Source organism: Parasteatoda tepidariorum, chromosome 4 (assembly GCF_982258835.1).
Source record: "Parasteatoda tepidariorum strain Cologne lab strain chromosome 4, Ptep-v5.0, whole genome shotgun sequence".
NCBI classification, from domain to species: Eukaryota; Metazoa; Arthropoda; class Arachnida; order Araneae; family Theridiidae; genus Parasteatoda; species Parasteatoda tepidariorum.
This window is the reverse complement of record NC_141758.1, coordinates 94194905-94213135: the sequence shown is the minus strand read 5'-3', so window position 1 is coordinate 94213135 and position 18231 is coordinate 94194905. Positions and strand designations below refer to the sequence as shown.

The following is an 18231-nucleotide window of genomic DNA, read 5'->3' as shown; positions in this document are numbered from 1 at the left end:
ATAGGAGTTGAGTGGTTATAAACTGACAAACAGACTAATTTTGAATTAATTCAAAAAATAAAAAGCGACGAGTTATTTTTCAAATATTATTTCTCTATTCAGTTTTAGTGAAAGATTTTAAGAATGAAAATTTATATCTGAGTATTTGTAATATACATTATAATATGAATCTAAAATAAAGGAAAACTGATGCCTTTTTTTTTAAAATCCAAATCCAAAAGATTCGTTAGAAAAGGAATCAGTCGTACTCAATATATTAGCAGAAAAAAAAATATTTATATTTTGCAACTTTCAATCGCTTTTCATGATTTCAACCTTGATTTAAATATTTCTTAATTGATTCCTTGTCTATGTCAGTCTTTCATTATTAATAATGGGTTTGTTAACTGAAGGATCCCCCTTATCATGGGAAGAAACAAAAAAGTATGCAGATCATGTTAGACAACATGGTGTAATTCAGTTTATAAAATTATATCATCGCTTAAAAGACCGGCAAAATGATTGTTTGAAGTGGGGAGATGAGGTAAACAATTATATAACATTAAAAAAAATTGCCATTTTTAAAATACAGATTGTTTTGTCCTGTATAAAATAAAAATTTTTTAATACTAAATGTTTTTTAAATTAATTTTTAAGAGTCAAGGCTTATAATTGCGATAATATTTTTTATCTGTTTGATGACCTTGAATTCAATGGATTATATTTTGTAAATTTCTTATATATATATTGAAATATTTTTTTTTAATAATTTTTACTTCCCGGAAAATTATGCGTTCAATTTTTAATCTTCAAATTAAAATATAAATACTATTTAGGGTAATACTGGATGAAAGTATATAATAATTAAAATAGTTCTACTAAAATTGGTAGTATTATATTTTCCTATTGATCTAGTTTATTTTAATAAAATTGAAACTTGTATTTTTACCAATTTTATTACAGTTCTTTTAAAGTAGTTACAAACCTGTAAACTTCATATGTTGTACAAAATTATTAGGGTCATTTTAATGAATGAAAAAAAGATTAAATTTTCTTTAAAAAATAATGTTTATCGATTGCATATTTTTATGTAGATACATTATTATAATCTATTGAAAATGAATTAGTTTTGTATTTATGATTGTTTGTATAAACTAAATTGTAATTTATTTATTTTTCTATTTTTGTGTAGATTGAATACATGATTATCAAGTTTGATCATGAAAATAAAACTGCTAAAGTTTGTTTGAAAGCTGAACCTTTACTTTCAGTTTTACAAGAAAAAGAGAAAGAAAATAATGGGTATACTTTTATTGATTTTTATTTGTGCCAGTGATTTGGAAAAAGATGTGTGTCAAATTTTATTCTCGTGTTAATTTAATTTTTTTTAATTAAAGATTATAATTAAAAATAGTTTTTTAATCTTATGGTTGTTTCCAATAGTTATGGGCTAATTTATTTTTACCAAATAATTGTTAACCTTTACAACATCCATGCACAAAAAAATTTCAAACCTTTTCTCAAATTACATTAAAGTCAGATATTAGTTCATTTGATTTAGATTTTTAAGCTTACTGTAAATTTAAATTCATTAAAAATTAATTTGATTTAAAATATTATTTTGGCAAAACTATTTTTAAGTTGGACGAAGAACCATTGGGCCGTTTTATTTATTTTATTTCACCCAACTAAATTTTTTTTTCTTTCTTTTTTTTCTTCTTCAAAATATATGTTGCAAGTTAAATATTTTTTTTCTTCCTTTTTATAAATTTTTTTTTCATATTTTCAAGCTATTGCTTTGAAGTCATTTACTATATACTGAATTTAATCCATACAAATTATCAATTTTGTGGTTTTTTAACACACGATTAAATATAAAATTCGGTCTTCTGTCTTAACTATGTGAACTCTTTTTAATTAAAGAAATCTTGATTGCATATAATAATTTATGTTGCATTATTTGTTTTAAAAGCATTTGATGAGAAAATTGGATTTCTTGTCCATCTAGTGACGTCAAGGCATTGTGGCGTCCTGAGTTTGGAGCTTACATGATAGAAGGAACACCAGGTAAACCATATGGGGCTTTATCTTCACATTTCAATGTTGTGGAAGCTAATATGAAATTTAGGTTAGTATAAAGGTTTTTATTGAGATATTTTTAATTTTTATCAAAACAGTTCTTCATTATTTTTCATTGATATTTTTTTAAAGGTATTGTATTGAAATAGTATCATTAATGTAGTAGGAATATTAATGATAATAATAATGATTAATCATAATGTATCATATTAAAAATGGTGTTTACCAAAGGATAAAAATTAAAAAGTTGCCGATTGACTGTTTGTTTGAAAAATCTTTAAGTATTAAGCTATCTTTAAATCCATTAAAATTTAATAAATATAAATAGTTGTCCAAAAATAATAATTAAATATTAATTTACAGAAGGAAAAAGCATGTTATAGATAGTGATTTATTAAATTCAAATGACTTACAAAGACAATGATAAAGTATTTTCATTTTGTTAAGATACAAGTAGGAATTAGAAGACGTTTAAATGAGCCTATTTAAAGCTATTTTGAATAAAAAACACCTAATATGGGATCAATTAGTATTCAAGAAATTCTGCATATTTATGAGCTATTGAAAGCTTTGGGAAAAAAAGATTGTGAATTCTTTTACTTCTTTATTCTAAAGTTTTTTTTTTTTTTTCATGTTTAGTATTCTTCTCTTTTCATAGATACGTATTTTAATCTTTTCAACATGTTTTTTGAAAATTTTTTGTAGACGAGATGAAGTAACTACCTTATTGCAAGAGGATGAAAGCATACTATGCTTAACAAGTTTTCCACGGTGAGTAACACTTAATTTGTTTGTTATGAAAAATTTGGTGCTTGAAAGAAGTAGTTGATTTACAATAGTTCAAACGTTAAATTTTGTTATGAAAAGGTTTGTTGACTGAAAAAATTATTATTTGTTGAAGAGGTTCGATGAATTCCCATAAGTTGAAAATGTTGATTGATGTATTTCCATCTGTCCATATTTCATTTTGGAGTGATGTAGGTAACCAATTATTTATCAAAAATCATAAATTGTTTAATAAAGAATCACATTATAATAAGCAAAATTGTTTTATTTTTTAAATTATATGGAGCTGTAAAGTAAAGATTAATCTTCAGTGTTAGTATAAATATACCTTATCAAATTATAAGTTTGGAAAATGGCCCAGAAGGCGTGAAATGTGAAAAATATATCTTATATAATGTATGTTCAGTATATTGCATGCATCAGGATTATATTTTTTTATGTTCAAAAACTGATTTAAATTGTTAAAAACCCTATGGTTTAATGACTGATCGTATGAAAATCGTAAAAATTTGCATAATTTTTTTTTGCATAAAATTTAATAAGCATTATACTATATGTGTTTTTGAATTAAAGTTTATTTTGTTACCAAACATAAATTATTTTTTTAAAGAGTTAAATCTGTAATTGTTATTTCAATTTTAAATAGATTCATTAATAAAAATCTGATCATAAGAAATTCTCTTTGTTGGCAATTTTTGAGTTTTAGCAAATGTAAAAGAAAAAGCTTATGAAGAAATTAAAAATGTTGAAATCAAGTTAGGACGAAAGAATTCCCATAAACAGTAAAAATAAATTGTTATAACATACCTATTGCAAACAGCCTGATAAAATATCTTAAAGTGTTTCTCTCTCTTTTTTTTTATCAGATATTGCAGTTGTTTCTAAACTCGATTAAAAGTTTTTAAAACATAGTCTAAAAGGACTGAAATAAAGCTGTTTCAAATTGATCATACATGATCAGAACATTTTGAAATAAGAGCCATATCAATTGTTTATAAAATGCAATCTAGATATGCATATTTTAAAACTGCCAATTTTTATTCATATTAGTTTTTAATAATAATAAGTTTAAAAATAATAATTTTAATAATAATAACTTTTACAATAGTAACTTTACTAATGATGATTTTAATAATAATAAATTTATAATAATAATTTTAACATTTAAGTTTTTGTCAGTAAAAATATAGTTATACTTAAAAATGCAATTTAGAAGTTTTCTTTTAAAGTTATACAGTTATATTAACACGTTAAAAAATGATGGAAAGGTGATTTTTTTTTTATTATGCTGCTGTATATGTGTAAAAAATAATTTCTGTTATTTAATGCATCAAGAAATATTTATACATTTATGAAAGTATAATGTTTGATGTTTTTAATGATAGATATTTGATCGAAGGTTCTTGTGATGACAGTTTAATCCTATGTTATATTTTTCAAAAACTATCACAATTAAAATCCTGTAAACTTATTTTGTGCAGGCCTATTTCAAAATGTATACTGAATGTAATTTTTTTGACAGTCATGCTGACTCATAATGAAAAGTAAGCATTTTTTTGAAACTGTCTGGCATCTAATCTCTCTATCTAGTTTGCGTGCAAAATTTATTGGGTTTTATAAACACCGTTATTCACAAACAATCTGTACACATGTCAAAAGATTTGTTAAAATAAACGTTTTCTTTAATTAAGAAATATTTTGCAATGGAAAATCTATCTTTTTACTATTTTCACTTAGTATACAACTAACAAAACAGGATATAAGGAATTAGTATTATTTTCTTGAAATTATGCCAGCCTTATATTTTTGTTTTTTAAATGTTATCATAGGATGTTTTGCTAATCATCGTTTAAAATAATAAATTATAACTAATTTTCAAGTCAGGAAATTAATGAAAAAAAAATTTTCTTTGGTAATTTTTAAAGTTTTAAAATGAAAATGTCTCCTTTAAATATTTTTACTGGAATATCAGAGTATATAATATAATATAATCATAACAAAATTCAAAAGGTTTAAGTTATAGATTATTTAAAATTTTACATATCTTTTTCATTACCTTGAATGTATAATGTTTTCCCTTCGGACAGTGTAGCACTTCTAACAGTGCTAATAAACTGTATTTTCAATCTTTTTAAATCATTTGAATTCCCAACCTTGAGTACGTAGTGTAATTCTAGATATAGGATTCTAGAAATCCTGGGTGCATGATTCCCAAAAATCATGGATAGCACCTAAAAATTTAATAAAGATTAACCTTTTTTTTTTTTTTTTTAAATTGAATATTTTTTATAAATTTGAATACTTTTGAAAATAAAAAGGATCTTTCAATATGTAGCTTGTATATTTGTTATATTACTTAGCTTAGTTATCAGTGAATTAAAATTGTAAAGCTTGCATCTGGATGTGTGACATAAGTACTCAGATGCCTATTAAAGAAGTCTGGCTCTAAAACTGTTTAATGTCTTTTTTAATATGTGAAATCCTGTTAATTAGCTCAAAATATATTCACGGTGAATCATTATCTTATTTTTCTGACTTTACATTTAATTCATGCCCAGTTGTAATATTTCTTTTCATGCTATGATTTTATATAAATATCACATTTACTTTATATTGTGTTAATTATTTTTATAGATAGGAAACTGGTATAACTTATCGCTATCCTAAATTTCCTAATTTATTTTAAGCCTAGGTTGTCCAAATTTCACTGTACCTCCTACACAGATTGACCCGAAAACAAGTGCCTTACGATCCTTATTTTTTCCTGATGATGCTGTATATGATGGTCATCCTAGATTCAAGTAAATGTTAAAATTAAGAATTTTCTAATATAATATACTTTTGAACGAACTATTTGTAATAAATAATATTTTTGCATATTATGATAGTACATTACTGGCTGTGGCTAGGATTTTATTACAAAGGGGGCTTAAGGTATTTTGTATAATGCATATGTTACATATTAATTACATTTATTAGTTTGTGACATAATAATAATTTACAACTAACATGAATAATACAGTTCAATATTGTTATTTTAAATTACCTAGTTTTACTAAAGCATTTATGAGAAAACTTTTTATTCTCTAGAAAAGTTTCTTACCTAATTCTGGAAAATGTAATAAATCTAATTATTTAAATTTTCTACCCAACTTCAATTATAAATTGTTCAAATATTAAGCAATTAACTTAAAGAGCCTTTTTTTAAAAAAGAAAAATTATTTATTGTGCTGTAATTTTTCTTAGTATCAAAACCTTTTTATATTAATAAGAAAATCAAAATTTTGTTTACTACTTGGCCCTGAGATAGTAATTATTAAGCATTATGCTTGAAAGATTTCTTAAGTGTGAAATAAAATACAAATCAATTTTAGTTTTTAAAAATGATTCAAAAACATTTTATTAAGGTTCTATTAAAAAAAAAAAAACTATTTTTACGAATTTTGTTGACAAATGTTTTGGTTATCAGAGATGAACCCCTATATCCTGGTCATAGCTGTGGCACTTTGGAAAAGCTTGTAAATGCTCATTTGATTAAACGCTGCACCAATTATATTGATTGAATCCTAACTTTGGAAATGGTAAATGCTGTTGGCTATCTTATTTTGTGTTATAATCACTATGATGTTGATTAGTAATAAAATGCCTGTTGCAAAAATTTCCATGCACTAGTACTAATGTAAGCCTTACTTCTCAAATTTAATTTTTTTTCTTCTAAAGAACTTAAAAATTTACTTAAAAAAATAATTAATGATGGATTATGTTATTAATGAAAAATTGTTTTTATTTGAAAACAGCAATATGGAAGCATCACTTTGAAATAATGCACTACTGAAATAATGCATTATTTTTTAATTGTGATAAATGAGAAATAGGTAACACATCTCTCCAAGTCAAAGAAAATATCATAAAACTTCTAGAAATGTTTTAGACTTTAAGTATTTAGTTATGACTAAAGTATGTCTACATGTTCAATTTGTGAAAACTTTTTAAATACTTTTAGTTTTTGAAATTTATATTGAATTCATTCGTTCATAATACATGACACAGTTTTATATAAATGAATTTTTAGAATTTAAATCTTTACATATGTGTTTGCTCTTGTTTTTGATGAATGGGAATGAAAAAAAAAAAATACTCTAAAATTGCTTTCATGTTTACTTTTTTCAGAACTTTAGCTCGAAATATTAGAGAGAGACGAGGAAAAAAAGTAATAATCAATGTACCAAGTAAGCAATTTTTATTTTTCATTTTAGGTGTTTAACGTCAGTGCTTTTAAAGCTTTCTTAATTTTGATTTTTTTTTTAAAAAAAAAAAAAAAACATGTGTTTTATTTTCAAGAAACCAACGACTGGATGTACAAATGTCAAAATTAAGTTATAGAAGTACTTATTGTAGTTTTTATAGATTTTCGTGATTGCAGAATTATTACAATGTAAATTTTTGAATCAATGTTTTATTTTTAGTTCTCTGGTAATGAATGTCTGTTACTTTAAAAAAAATTGTAATCTCAAACTTTTTTGACAGATTTGAATGTGGGGATTTCTTTCAACAAAACATTTTATAAACTTATCTCACTTTTGCCTCACAAAAATTATTATATCATGGTAACTTTAAAATGCATCACACATAATTTCCAGTGTCGAATCTGATGCTTTATGTTTGGTGATTAGAGGGAAATAGCAGTGACATAATAACTATAGACTACAGGTTTTATGGCTGTTCTTTTTTTAAAAAATTGATTGACTAATATAAAAATAAATAATTGAATGAAAAATAAATAAAAACGAGTGTGAGATCAGCAACAGATCAATAAAATAGTCATTTTATGTCTTTTTACATCCTCTTAAATTATAATTAACTTAATAAAATTTTAGCTACTAATTAATATTATACTTTAATTATAATTTTATTGAAAGACATTTTACATATTATCTATCATTGTTGTGAATTCTGAAATTGTTTTAATCAATTTGTTTAAAGTTGTTCAACTAGTTTAAATCCACAGTTTTTCAATCACCTCCTAATTTACTCTACTACTAGTTTTTTCAATATATACATTTAAATACAGTTTTTTACATTTAAAATACAGTTGTTATACATTTAAAATACAATTTTTTTCAAAATCTACATTTGAAATTACAAGTGTTTTATTTGGGTGGGGATTATTAAATGGGTTCTTATAGGTGGTTTTTTTTAATGTTTGGAAAATGGTGAACCTGACATTTTAACACAATTAAGCAATAAAATCATTTTAGTTCATATCATTAATCAATCATTTTTAGAAAATTGTCGATCAATGTTCCAAAATGAGAGTTCTTTTGAAATATTATTTATTTAATTAAGATTATTTTAAAGTAGTTGTAAATTTGTACAGTGTCTAAATATATAATACACATAATCTTTTTTTTTACACAGTTTACAAAGATGTGAACACTCAAGACCCTTTTATTGAAGATTTTTCTCAGTTGGGGGATGATGGTGAAGCCAAGGAAGCTGCAAAACCCAATCATGTATACATGGATACCATGGGGTTCGGTATGGGATGTAGCTGTCTACAGGTTACTTTTCAAGCCTGCAATATTACTGAAGCAAGAATACTGTATGATCAGTTGGCAGGTCTTTGTCCAATTGCTGTGAGTTAGAGTAACTATCCTGTTTTAGATTTTACAGAATTTTCATCACACTTTAGTTTAGCATCATTGGTGTCATTTTTAAGGAGATAATTTTTATCAAACTATTTCATTTTCTTGATGCAATAAATTCTCTGTCTGTTCATGTTCAACTATAAATTTTTTGTCTAATTTAATGACCTCATCATTTAGCTGCAAGTAGGTTACCGTTTCTCTAAATGGTCATTATTATTTTAATTTGGTTCCTAAAAAGCCCTTTTATCATTAGTATCTCTCTTTTTTTTCACTCTTAATGTCAAATATTAATCGTTTTTTAAAATTTTCAGAATTTTATCAGGAAAATTTAGATTTGTTTGAAATTAATGCCATGGTTAGCCTGCACAGAGTTTTTGTTATGTTTGTTCGAAAACATTCTCAATTAACAAAGGATTCAGCCGAATTAACCTGCATTTTTGCAGCAAAATTTCTCTTAGACATTGAACTTGTCTTAATTAATTCTCCTATGTGTTGATAATAAAATTCAACACAAAGAACAGACACTTATAACTGAATTAGCATGGGCTCCTTTAATCTTTTCTAACTTTCGTGCTGTGTTGTCTGATGATTGAGGAGCTGTTTTCCGGGAAATGTTCCCAGAAGTTGTATATAAATTTTCTTTTAGATCGAAACAAGCTTAGGGCCTTATGGCTTTCATGCTTTAGGGCCTTATTTCTGTTAAAAAATGTTAGATGAAGGAAACTCTTTTTTTTTATTCACTTACTTTGATGAACTAAAGAAAACTGATTAAATTATTTGTCTAACTTTATTTAGCTGGCATTAAGTGCTGCTTCTCCTGTTCATCGAGGCTATCTTACAGACAAAGACTGTAGATGGGACATAATAGCTGCATCTGTTGATGACAGAACAGATGAAGAATTGGGTCTTAAGGTAGAATTAGTTTTTTTTTTTAAAGTTTATAAGGTACATTTTAATTGTTGTTTATTGTTTGTAAAGCAAGTTCATTTTTTACAGCCTCTAAACACGAATAGGTTTCTTATAAACAAGTCTCGTTATGATTCAATTGATTCCTACCTCTCACCTGCTGGAGAAAAATTTAATGATATCAAATTAGTTTATGATCAAGATATTTACAACATGTTGAGGGAAGCAGGTGCAGTATTAATGAATTGTTTATTCTTTTTTATTTTATTTTATATGCATTAATCTTTTTTCATCTGCATTTAATTTTATTTTGTTTTTCAAATTAAAATTTAAAAGTAATTGCCATTTATCTCGGTGTATAAGTTGAGTTTTCAAACCATAAAAATGTATTAAAATTGGGTTATTAACTAATACATCGGTAATAAATTCAGGCATTCGTTGATTTTGAAATATTGATGCATTATAAACAATGAGATAGATATAAATAATTATGTATTTACTGCTTTTAAAAATTATGTTCAATAGGTTATATACAATTTTTCGTAAAATATTCCTGTAAGTAGTTTAGTTCTTTGAACGTTAGAGACAATATTAGAACACCATATTTTTCCTCTGGTTTATTTACACTAAAATTTTCACTTAATTCGAACAAAAAATCTGCACTTTAAATTTTTTGCCTATAATAAAACAGAATTGCTGCAACCAAGAAAACCAAAAAAAGAAAGAAAAAGAAAAATTTTAAATTTCTCCAAAATAAGAATTTACTTGACTTAAAATCTGGAACTGTCTGCGAACATAATGTTTATGATCTTGTTTTATGAGAAGCTTTATTTTTTAGTTGAAATCATATGTGTATGGTTTATAAATGCTAAATATTTATTTAAAGCACTAATATTTGCTTTGTCCTTAACCACCTGGACATACATACATACATACATGGAACATACACCTAGAAAAATCAGTTTTTTTTTTTTTTTTTTAAAGTTGCAACCTTGTCATCAAATAATATTTAAAAAAAATATTAACTGCTCATAAGTTAATATTTTTAATGTGATTATTTTGATTTGTAAATAAAAATGTTTTTTTACAGGTATTGATCATTTATTGGCTCAGCATGTAGCACACCTTTTTATAAGAGATCCTATTTCATTATTTTCTGAAAAAATTGATCAGACAGATGAAGAAGATACTGACCACTTTGAAGTAAGCTAACTTTAACTATTTAAGTTTATGAGAAATTTTTTTATTATTGTCTTATACATCTTGATTATTTCTTCCTTTAGAACATTCAGTCTACAAACTGGCAGACAATGCGATTCAAACCTCCACCTCCTAACAGCAGTATTGGTTGGAGAGTAGAATTTCGATCCATGGAAGTAAGTTTATTAAGTGATATTTTCTATGTTTGTTATGTGGCTCAGTACTGTTGTTGACGTTTCAGATCAATCAAATTTTCATATTTTTCCTGGAGTTGAGAGTTAGCGTTTATGCGCAGTTTTCAACTCTGAAATGCCACACTAGTTTAAAGACAAAATACAGAAATTTTTTGAAGTCAGAAATACTTTATGATTTGATTAGAAATTCTATAAATGGTCATCCCGATAGTAGGCTTAGAACGACCCCTGAACTGCAATTGGCAAGTTACATTTTAGTGCTGAAAGGCATGTGTAAAAGAGGTATTAAGTGTGAAAAGTTGGGAACTTTTGTGATATTTTAATTTTCTAATTATTTTCTTATTTTAATCATACGTGGATAATGATAGGAACCATTGAAATTTTATGGCAACTTTATTTAAAATTATCATTTTGCTATAAATATGATTCAATTTTTCATTTACTTAATTCTTCTTTATGCTACCAATACTTTATATTATATCTGTTAAGTCTTTAAAAATTGTTATCATTTTTCGGGAAATTTCAACTTGGTTTAGAATCGAAATTTCATGCGCTGGGTTAAATTACCGATAATTTAATATACTTTACCAAATATTTAATGAGGGTGATTAGTGACTATAAGAAGCTTCCAAATGTCACTGTAACTCATGATTTCCTCAAGATTGGATAAAATCATTCTCATTGATGATAATCATAGTGGCTCAGAGGATAAAGTTATCGCCTCCCAATGAGATGGCCCAAGTTCGATTTTGTACCCAGATCTCACTGACCACAGTGCTGACGTAAAACATCCTCAGTGCTGGACAGATCATGGGTTTCTGTCCTTTTGCCATCAGGTTAACCGTTTCAGGTTTTAGTAATTTTCCTCTAATGTCATGCAAATACGAGTTAGTTCCATCCAGAAGTACTCCACAAATGCAATTTTTTCCCAATACTAGATTGAGGAGTTCCCCTGTCTTCTGGTTTGGGTTCAAAATTTCAAGGCTGCGAAGTTGAGCACTGATAGCTGTAAACTCAAAATTGGGTTGGTTATTTAACAACGGTTATAAAATATTTAAAAAAAAACTCATTAATGATGTAGATAGAAATAATATTATGACGAAGAAAAATATAACCAAATTTGGCATTCCCATGAATATTCTTTTAAAGTTATTAGGTAAAAAAGGAACTATCCATTAGTGTTTTGAAGCTGAAGACTTTAACTAACTGGTCAGAGTTTATCATCAGTCCTATCAGATTAGAGTTTTTACGAATTGAGTCTATTTCTTGTATCCAAAATGCTTTTTATAAGTTATTTTCTTATCAAATATTTGTAGAAACTTAATTCATGTCTTTATCAATCTTATTATCAATTGTAATTTAAAACTTAGAAATTAATCAATGAATTTATAATCACCTATATTTAATTTGTCATACATATTCACAATACACAACTTTTGTTTCAGGTTCAACTTACTGAGTTTGAAAATGCTGCCTATGTAGTTTTCATAGTTCTCCTTACAAGAGTTATTTTGACATTCCAATTGAATTTTCTGATTCCAGTCTCAAAAGTAGGAATTTCTTTAGCTAAACAAACTAATATAGAAGCTCATTTTTATTTATCTTATAATTACTTCATGTATTTTAACTTCAAATGAATCTCATGGAGGAAACTAAAAAATTTCTATTTAGCCATAAGACATAAACGACCAACAGACTTAATCCATTACACATCTAATGGACATAAGGAATCATCGTACATTTATTCATTAGACATACTAAGAGATCATTCAATAGATATTTACTTTGTGATAATTTTAAGATGTTGTACCTCATGATGAATCTTATTGAGAAAAATAAAAACAATTTCTATTTATTCATAAGACATATAGGAATTATTCGACATTTATCTACTACTATCCATAGGATCGACTATATACATAGGCGATGAGAGATCCTTATACATTTATCCATAAGACACATTCAAAGATGAATTAAGAGATGTATATGCTTAATATTTACTTCAATATAATTTTAAAATGTTTTACCTCATGATGATCATCTATTTATTTATTAGGGGGTCATTAGACTTTTATCCTTTACACTCTACTATAAATCCACCAGACTTGAGTGCATGCTAATGATTCAATTATATGTCATAGGCTAGGTGAAAAATCTGGTTTTTCCAGTTTGCCCATATTAATTGTGAGGCTTATTGCAGTGAACCAGATTACACCCTACATACATACACTATTTTGATTATCTGATTAGTTTTATCTGCTTGACAATTGAATAAAACTAATTTTCAAATCAGTATTATTTTCAATTTATTAAAAAATAGTGTTTATTGTTTTTTTTTTTTTTTTAACTATAATGAATAATTTATTCTTTTTCTCCAATATTTTGACAATCATAAGTTAGCCATGGCTTTTTCAAATTGTCCTTCATTTAGTCTTGCTTTTATGATTCTTCAAATATTTAACCCACTGGCGGTTTAGCAAATGAGCAAAATTGGTAAAATGTTTCTCCCCAATACACTATTTACCTATCTAATAACATCGAAAAACGAGTTCTGCTATGCAGAAAAGACTGCAGGTTAAAGTACAACTTTTTATGCGCTGAACCATCAGTAAGTTAAGGCTTTTTTTTGTTTCAAATACTTTATCCATCTAAGTTTGATGGCTCTCTCTTTTGAATGCCTGATAATTTGGTTAAAAATTTTCTTAGTGGTTGTAGTATCAGGTATTTATTTTAGCTTTTAAATATTGATAAACATTTATAAGGCCTTGTATAATTGTAAAGTTCTGTAGTTTTTTTTAGCCATTTTTTCTTCCTTTTTGGTTCAATTTTTTACTTCATAAAATAATTAATTCTTGTAATAATATTTCATTGAATATCCATATTTCATACTGAATTTTTATTATATCTCATTCTTTTGTAAACTTGTTATAATCATTATTATATCATCGCTAGGATTAGAATTTTTTTTATAATAAGAACTTTTTTATTTACAGGTTGATGAAAATTTATCCAAAGCTCAAAATAGAGACGCTGTTCTTAACGAGAAATTTTGGTTTCGCAAAGATTTAACTACTTGTAAGTGATACTATAAACTCATTCAAAATTATATGCATTTTATTATTCTGTATTGATGAATATATATAAATCAATAAAGTATGCTAAATCTAGTTAGATTTCATTTAATGACCAATAGTTGAAAAAGAAAATTTAAAATTTGGTGCACCATTATATGTAACTTAACATTAATATATGTGCATCTGACGCGTATACATATTTCGTGTATATTTTATTTTTTTAAAACTTTTTTAATGAATTTCTTTTTAACTTTTAGGTGAAAGCCCTCCTGTGGCTACTGCATACATGGCTAGTTGCTGTAATCCTGATGAATGTCAATATAAATTAATGACCATAAATGAAATTATAAATGGGAAACCAAATGATTTTCCTGGATTGGTGCCTCTGATACAAAAGTTTTTGACTAGCATGGATGTAGATGTTGACACCCAATGTACAATTCAACAGTATTTAAAACTGATACAATTGAGGGCTAAAGGTAAACATTTATTTTAATAGAAATGCAATAATTTTACTATCACTTATTGGATTCTGATAGTTTCTCCTGGTACAATAAAAAAATTCGTTTTTTTTTTTTTTTTTTTTTTTTTGTTTAAACGTGTTAGACAATTTTTAAAATATAAGTTTTAGTTAAAATATAAGTTTTAGTTTGTTTATCACTTACTTAAAAATATTACCCTAGATAATAAACATTCCTCTTGATTTTCTACTAGTTTTGGGAAGTCTGGATGTTAACACTTTAATAACTTCCAAAACTGCAATTACAGTCGAACCTCGTTAACGGGAAATCAGCTGGACTATCATATTATTTCATGTTAACTGAATTTAGTTTTATCCGATACATTATGAAAACAATTTATTATGTATTATTAATACATGTTATGCACTACTTTAATGTTTGTAAACAATACTATTATGAACCAAACAAATTAAAATAAGCTTAGAAGTTTCAACTATTTTATTTTTACTTGTTTATTTATTTGCCCATCTGCTACGTCTAACAAAGGAAGAAAATAGAAATAGCATTCCTCAAAATGAATGATTGGGATTTTATTTACATGCTTATTACATGCTTGGGCTGTGCCAAGTTATTTTCAGTAATTTTTTGAAAGGAAAATGAAAGCATATTTTTCATTCTTAATCTATGATATGAGTTGAATGATGAGCTTCAGAGTAAGACTGAATTGAGATTCCTTGCTTAGGATAAGATAAGTAATATTACTAAATAATGAAGTTAATGAATAAGTTTGTTGCAACTTTTCAAATTTAATTTGTTTTCCTTTTGTGAACAAAATGTTTATTATTTCTTACAAGCTAGAATGCTATATTATATTTTAAAAATATAACTAGGGAAGGGTGGTATATAATACTCAATTGAGAGCTATTTTTCATCCAGACACCTACTTAAACGTGTATGATACGATTATCAAAAAATAATAATAAAATTACCTGAATATCAAGTTTATAAATTTACAAGTTATGGTGTAAAAACGAATTTATAATCATATGTCATAGCAGGCATTTTTTTACTTGGTTTATAAACCCATTATAACGAAAATACAAAATGACAGTAAATGTTTCTATATTTTTTTGTTCCAATTCCAATAAAAATATATTTTGTAAAACAGTGATCAATATTCTATTCATGCGAGCGTTTATAAGTGTTCTAGAGTAATTCTTTTGCAAAGATAACAATCAACATGTGTGTCGAACCAAATATGAGACAAAAGAAATATACAAATAGCCAAAAACTCTGAAAGATGAGCCAAAAAAAACATTAGATATTCTTTGTTTTCTATAAAAGCTCTAACTATTAATTTAAGTTACTTCTAATAAATAATTTGTTTTTTTTTTATCTTAGGTGATCTAAAAACATCTGCTCGGTGGATAAGAGATTTCATAGCCCAACATCCAAATTATAATAAAGATTCTATTGTAAATGAGAGAATCAATTATGACCTAATGTGTGCTGCCGATCAAATAACTCAAGGTAAAAAAGGGTGCCCGGAACTTTTAGGCAAACCATCCTCGAGGACCACAGATGACATTCCGAATGCTGTGGAGAAAGCAGAAAAAAGTTATTCCAATTCTGTACTTCTACGTACTTCTAAATAATGCATATTTTTCTTACTAAAATAAATATCAATAAATGTTATGAAGATTGCTGTATAGATTATTAAATGTAATTGGAAAGCTTAGTTGAAGAACATATCCTGATTGGCTGTAAGGCTAAAATAATCCTTCAGACAGCTTTTTCAACCAAGGTTGGTATGGTTTTAGACACAATGGTTAAAAAGCATGACTTTTACCATCCTGTCAAATGTCTAAAACTCTTTTGTCCATGGTGAGACTTTTTTTATTACCATTATTGAGATAATAGCAATAAACTATAACCTCCATCCATGTTTTTAAAATTTATTTAACAGTAGTTTTTATACTTTTTGTTTTATACTACCAAAGGCTAAAGACTTGCAAGGTCAGATGAGTCTCTATTTAATGGTGCTCTACTTAATGATAGTTTATTTAAAGACTCTATGTTGCAAAGGCTCTATGTCTCTACTTAAGGGTGAAAGTTTTGAATGTATAGAAATTTTTTCTAAATGGGATGATTTTCTGTTTGAGGAAATAAGTTTGGTTAGAGGATTTCTTTAAGTATAATAAAGATATGTGTAATAAGTGACTTATGAAAACAGTATAAATGAAAATTAAAGTAATGTTGCAAATGAAGTGAAATGAAATCACTGCCTTCTATATATCTGTTGCTATTACAGTTTTAAGAAGATATATCATTTCATAACATGGGGATTGAATTCTTTAATATGCTTGAAAAAGTGGATAAAAAACGTTATCAAAACTGCAATTGAAGCAATGAACTCTTTATTTAAAAATTGCTTTTAATTTTTTATTTTACTTCGTTTTTTTATTTGAATTGTGCAATAAAAAAATATTTTGGAATACGCTATTTTATTTTAGACATAAAAGAGTTAAACCCACTGAGTTCAGAAGTATTTCAATAGTTATTTCTGCACAAATTCTATTTAAGGGACATTCTGTTCTACTTAAAAATGATATTTCATGGTCCCTTTAAAGTTGTGACTGTTTTTTTAATTCAAAAGGTTCAACTGTCTTTTTAATTGGAGATCTTGTCTTTGAAATGCTAAAAAAAGAAAAGGCTCTTTTCATATATATTTTTTTCATAGCTATTACAAACTTAAAGGGCAAAGTTTTGTAGATTCGAGTTTATGGAATAAATCCTCATTATATTTTAAAATTTATTAATGCAATCTTAAAAATACACTGAATTGTGGTCCTTCAATTGATATTGAATATATATTTAAAATAAAAATATTAAAAGATATAGTTATGCATTTATTTTTATATGCAATATGTGAATAAAGGAGTAGTTTTAAGCGTTTAAACTATTTCAGAACTATTGGATTGGTCAGAAATGTTCTAAAACCAAATTTTTCAAATTCAATAAAATGTCAGCACGTTCTTCAATTAGGCTTTTCAATTAAGATCTGATATTGTATTTTTAAAATAAGTTCAATTTATGTAAATGTTGTAGAAGAAATATGTATATATCATTTTAAAAAATGTTTTGATAACACTTTTTACTATCACCTGTTATTCTGTTGTTTTATTTTTAATATTTTAACACATTAAAGCACTGCTTAAAATGACATAAATATATATTGAAATTGTTAAAGCCTTTTATATTCATTTTTCACTTTAAATTTTTTTAATACATGTATAAGAATATTTTCTAAATTATTTTTTGTTGCCATATATACATTATTAATAAATTGGTCACATTTTTATTTTACACTTTTTTTCTATGGTGTAGAGATGTTTTAAATGAGTTTCTAAACAATATTATCACAAAATCGTAACAAACAATCTAAACAAGAAAAGTTGACTGCAACAGAGACTATTATAACGCCAATATTATTGTTTGCAAAAGCTTGAATAGCACAAATACAGCAGAACTCTTGTTTTTACATTGTTTTGTACGTGATCCCACTTCCTAACCTCACTTTCAGATGGCCCATGAAAATTGCCTATACAGATAATGTTTAATTATTCCGGATTTAACATTATTCTTTTATAGTAAATTCTGTTTTTTGCATTTTTCTGACTGACAAAAGTATTTTTTTTTCTCCACGAAGACCGCACGAACCTTTTCTGATTTTCTTCAAAGACTTGTTCATTAGCTATTTGTAGATTTTCTGACATTCTTCCTATTCCATATTATTGACATTTTGTCTGTGCTAGATAATTTACCACTTGGTGATGGTTAAAGGAAGTATGGGAGTGAAATTTTTTCCAGCAAACTTTTGAATCTTAGAATTATTTGAAGAATA

At 26.0% G+C, this 18231-nt stretch overlaps 1 protein-coding gene across 2 annotated transcripts; it reads left to right on the top strand.

Moving 5' to 3' along the window:
- The first annotated feature begins 212 nt into the window (after positions 1-212).
- Gclc (glutamate--cysteine ligase) lies at positions 213-17693 on the top strand. Of its 2 annotated transcripts, XM_087161716.1 has the most exons (15): positions 213-523; positions 1172-1281; positions 1988-2107; positions 2764-2829; positions 5532-5645; positions 7015-7073; positions 8263-8480; positions 9288-9404; positions 9489-9627; positions 10489-10601; positions 10682-10774; positions 12238-12342; positions 13786-13867; positions 14124-14345; positions 15729-17693. In XM_087161716.1, the coding sequence occupies exons 1-15, from the start codon at positions 374-376 to the stop codon at positions 15980-15982; spliced, it is 1962 nt and encodes a 653-aa protein (XP_087017842.1). In that variant the 5' UTR covers positions 213-373; the 3' UTR covers positions 15983-17693. The 2 variants fall into 2 exon arrangements, with proteins under 2 accessions (XP_087017842.1, XP_087017843.1); XM_087161717.1 differs by lacking the exon at positions 213-523 and having other exon boundaries at positions 1952-2107.
- Positions 17694-18231: the final 538 nt, after the last annotated feature.

What these genes read in the sequence shown, in the direction of transcription:
- Gclc (XM_087161716.1), top strand. Translation starts at nt 374, where the DNA reads ATGGGTTTGTTAACTGAAGGATCCCCCTTATCATGGGAAGAAACAAAA. An exon ending in GATGGTCATCCTAGATTCAA is followed by an intron (nt 5,646 to 7,014) that starts GTAAATGTTAAA and finishes TACTTTTTTCAG; the next exon opens with AACTTTAGCTCGAAATATTA. An exon ending in CAGGTCTTTGTCCAATTGCT is followed by an intron (nt 8,481 to 9,287) that starts GTGAGTTAGAGT and finishes AACTTTATTTAG; the next exon opens with CTGGCATTAAGTGCTGCTTC.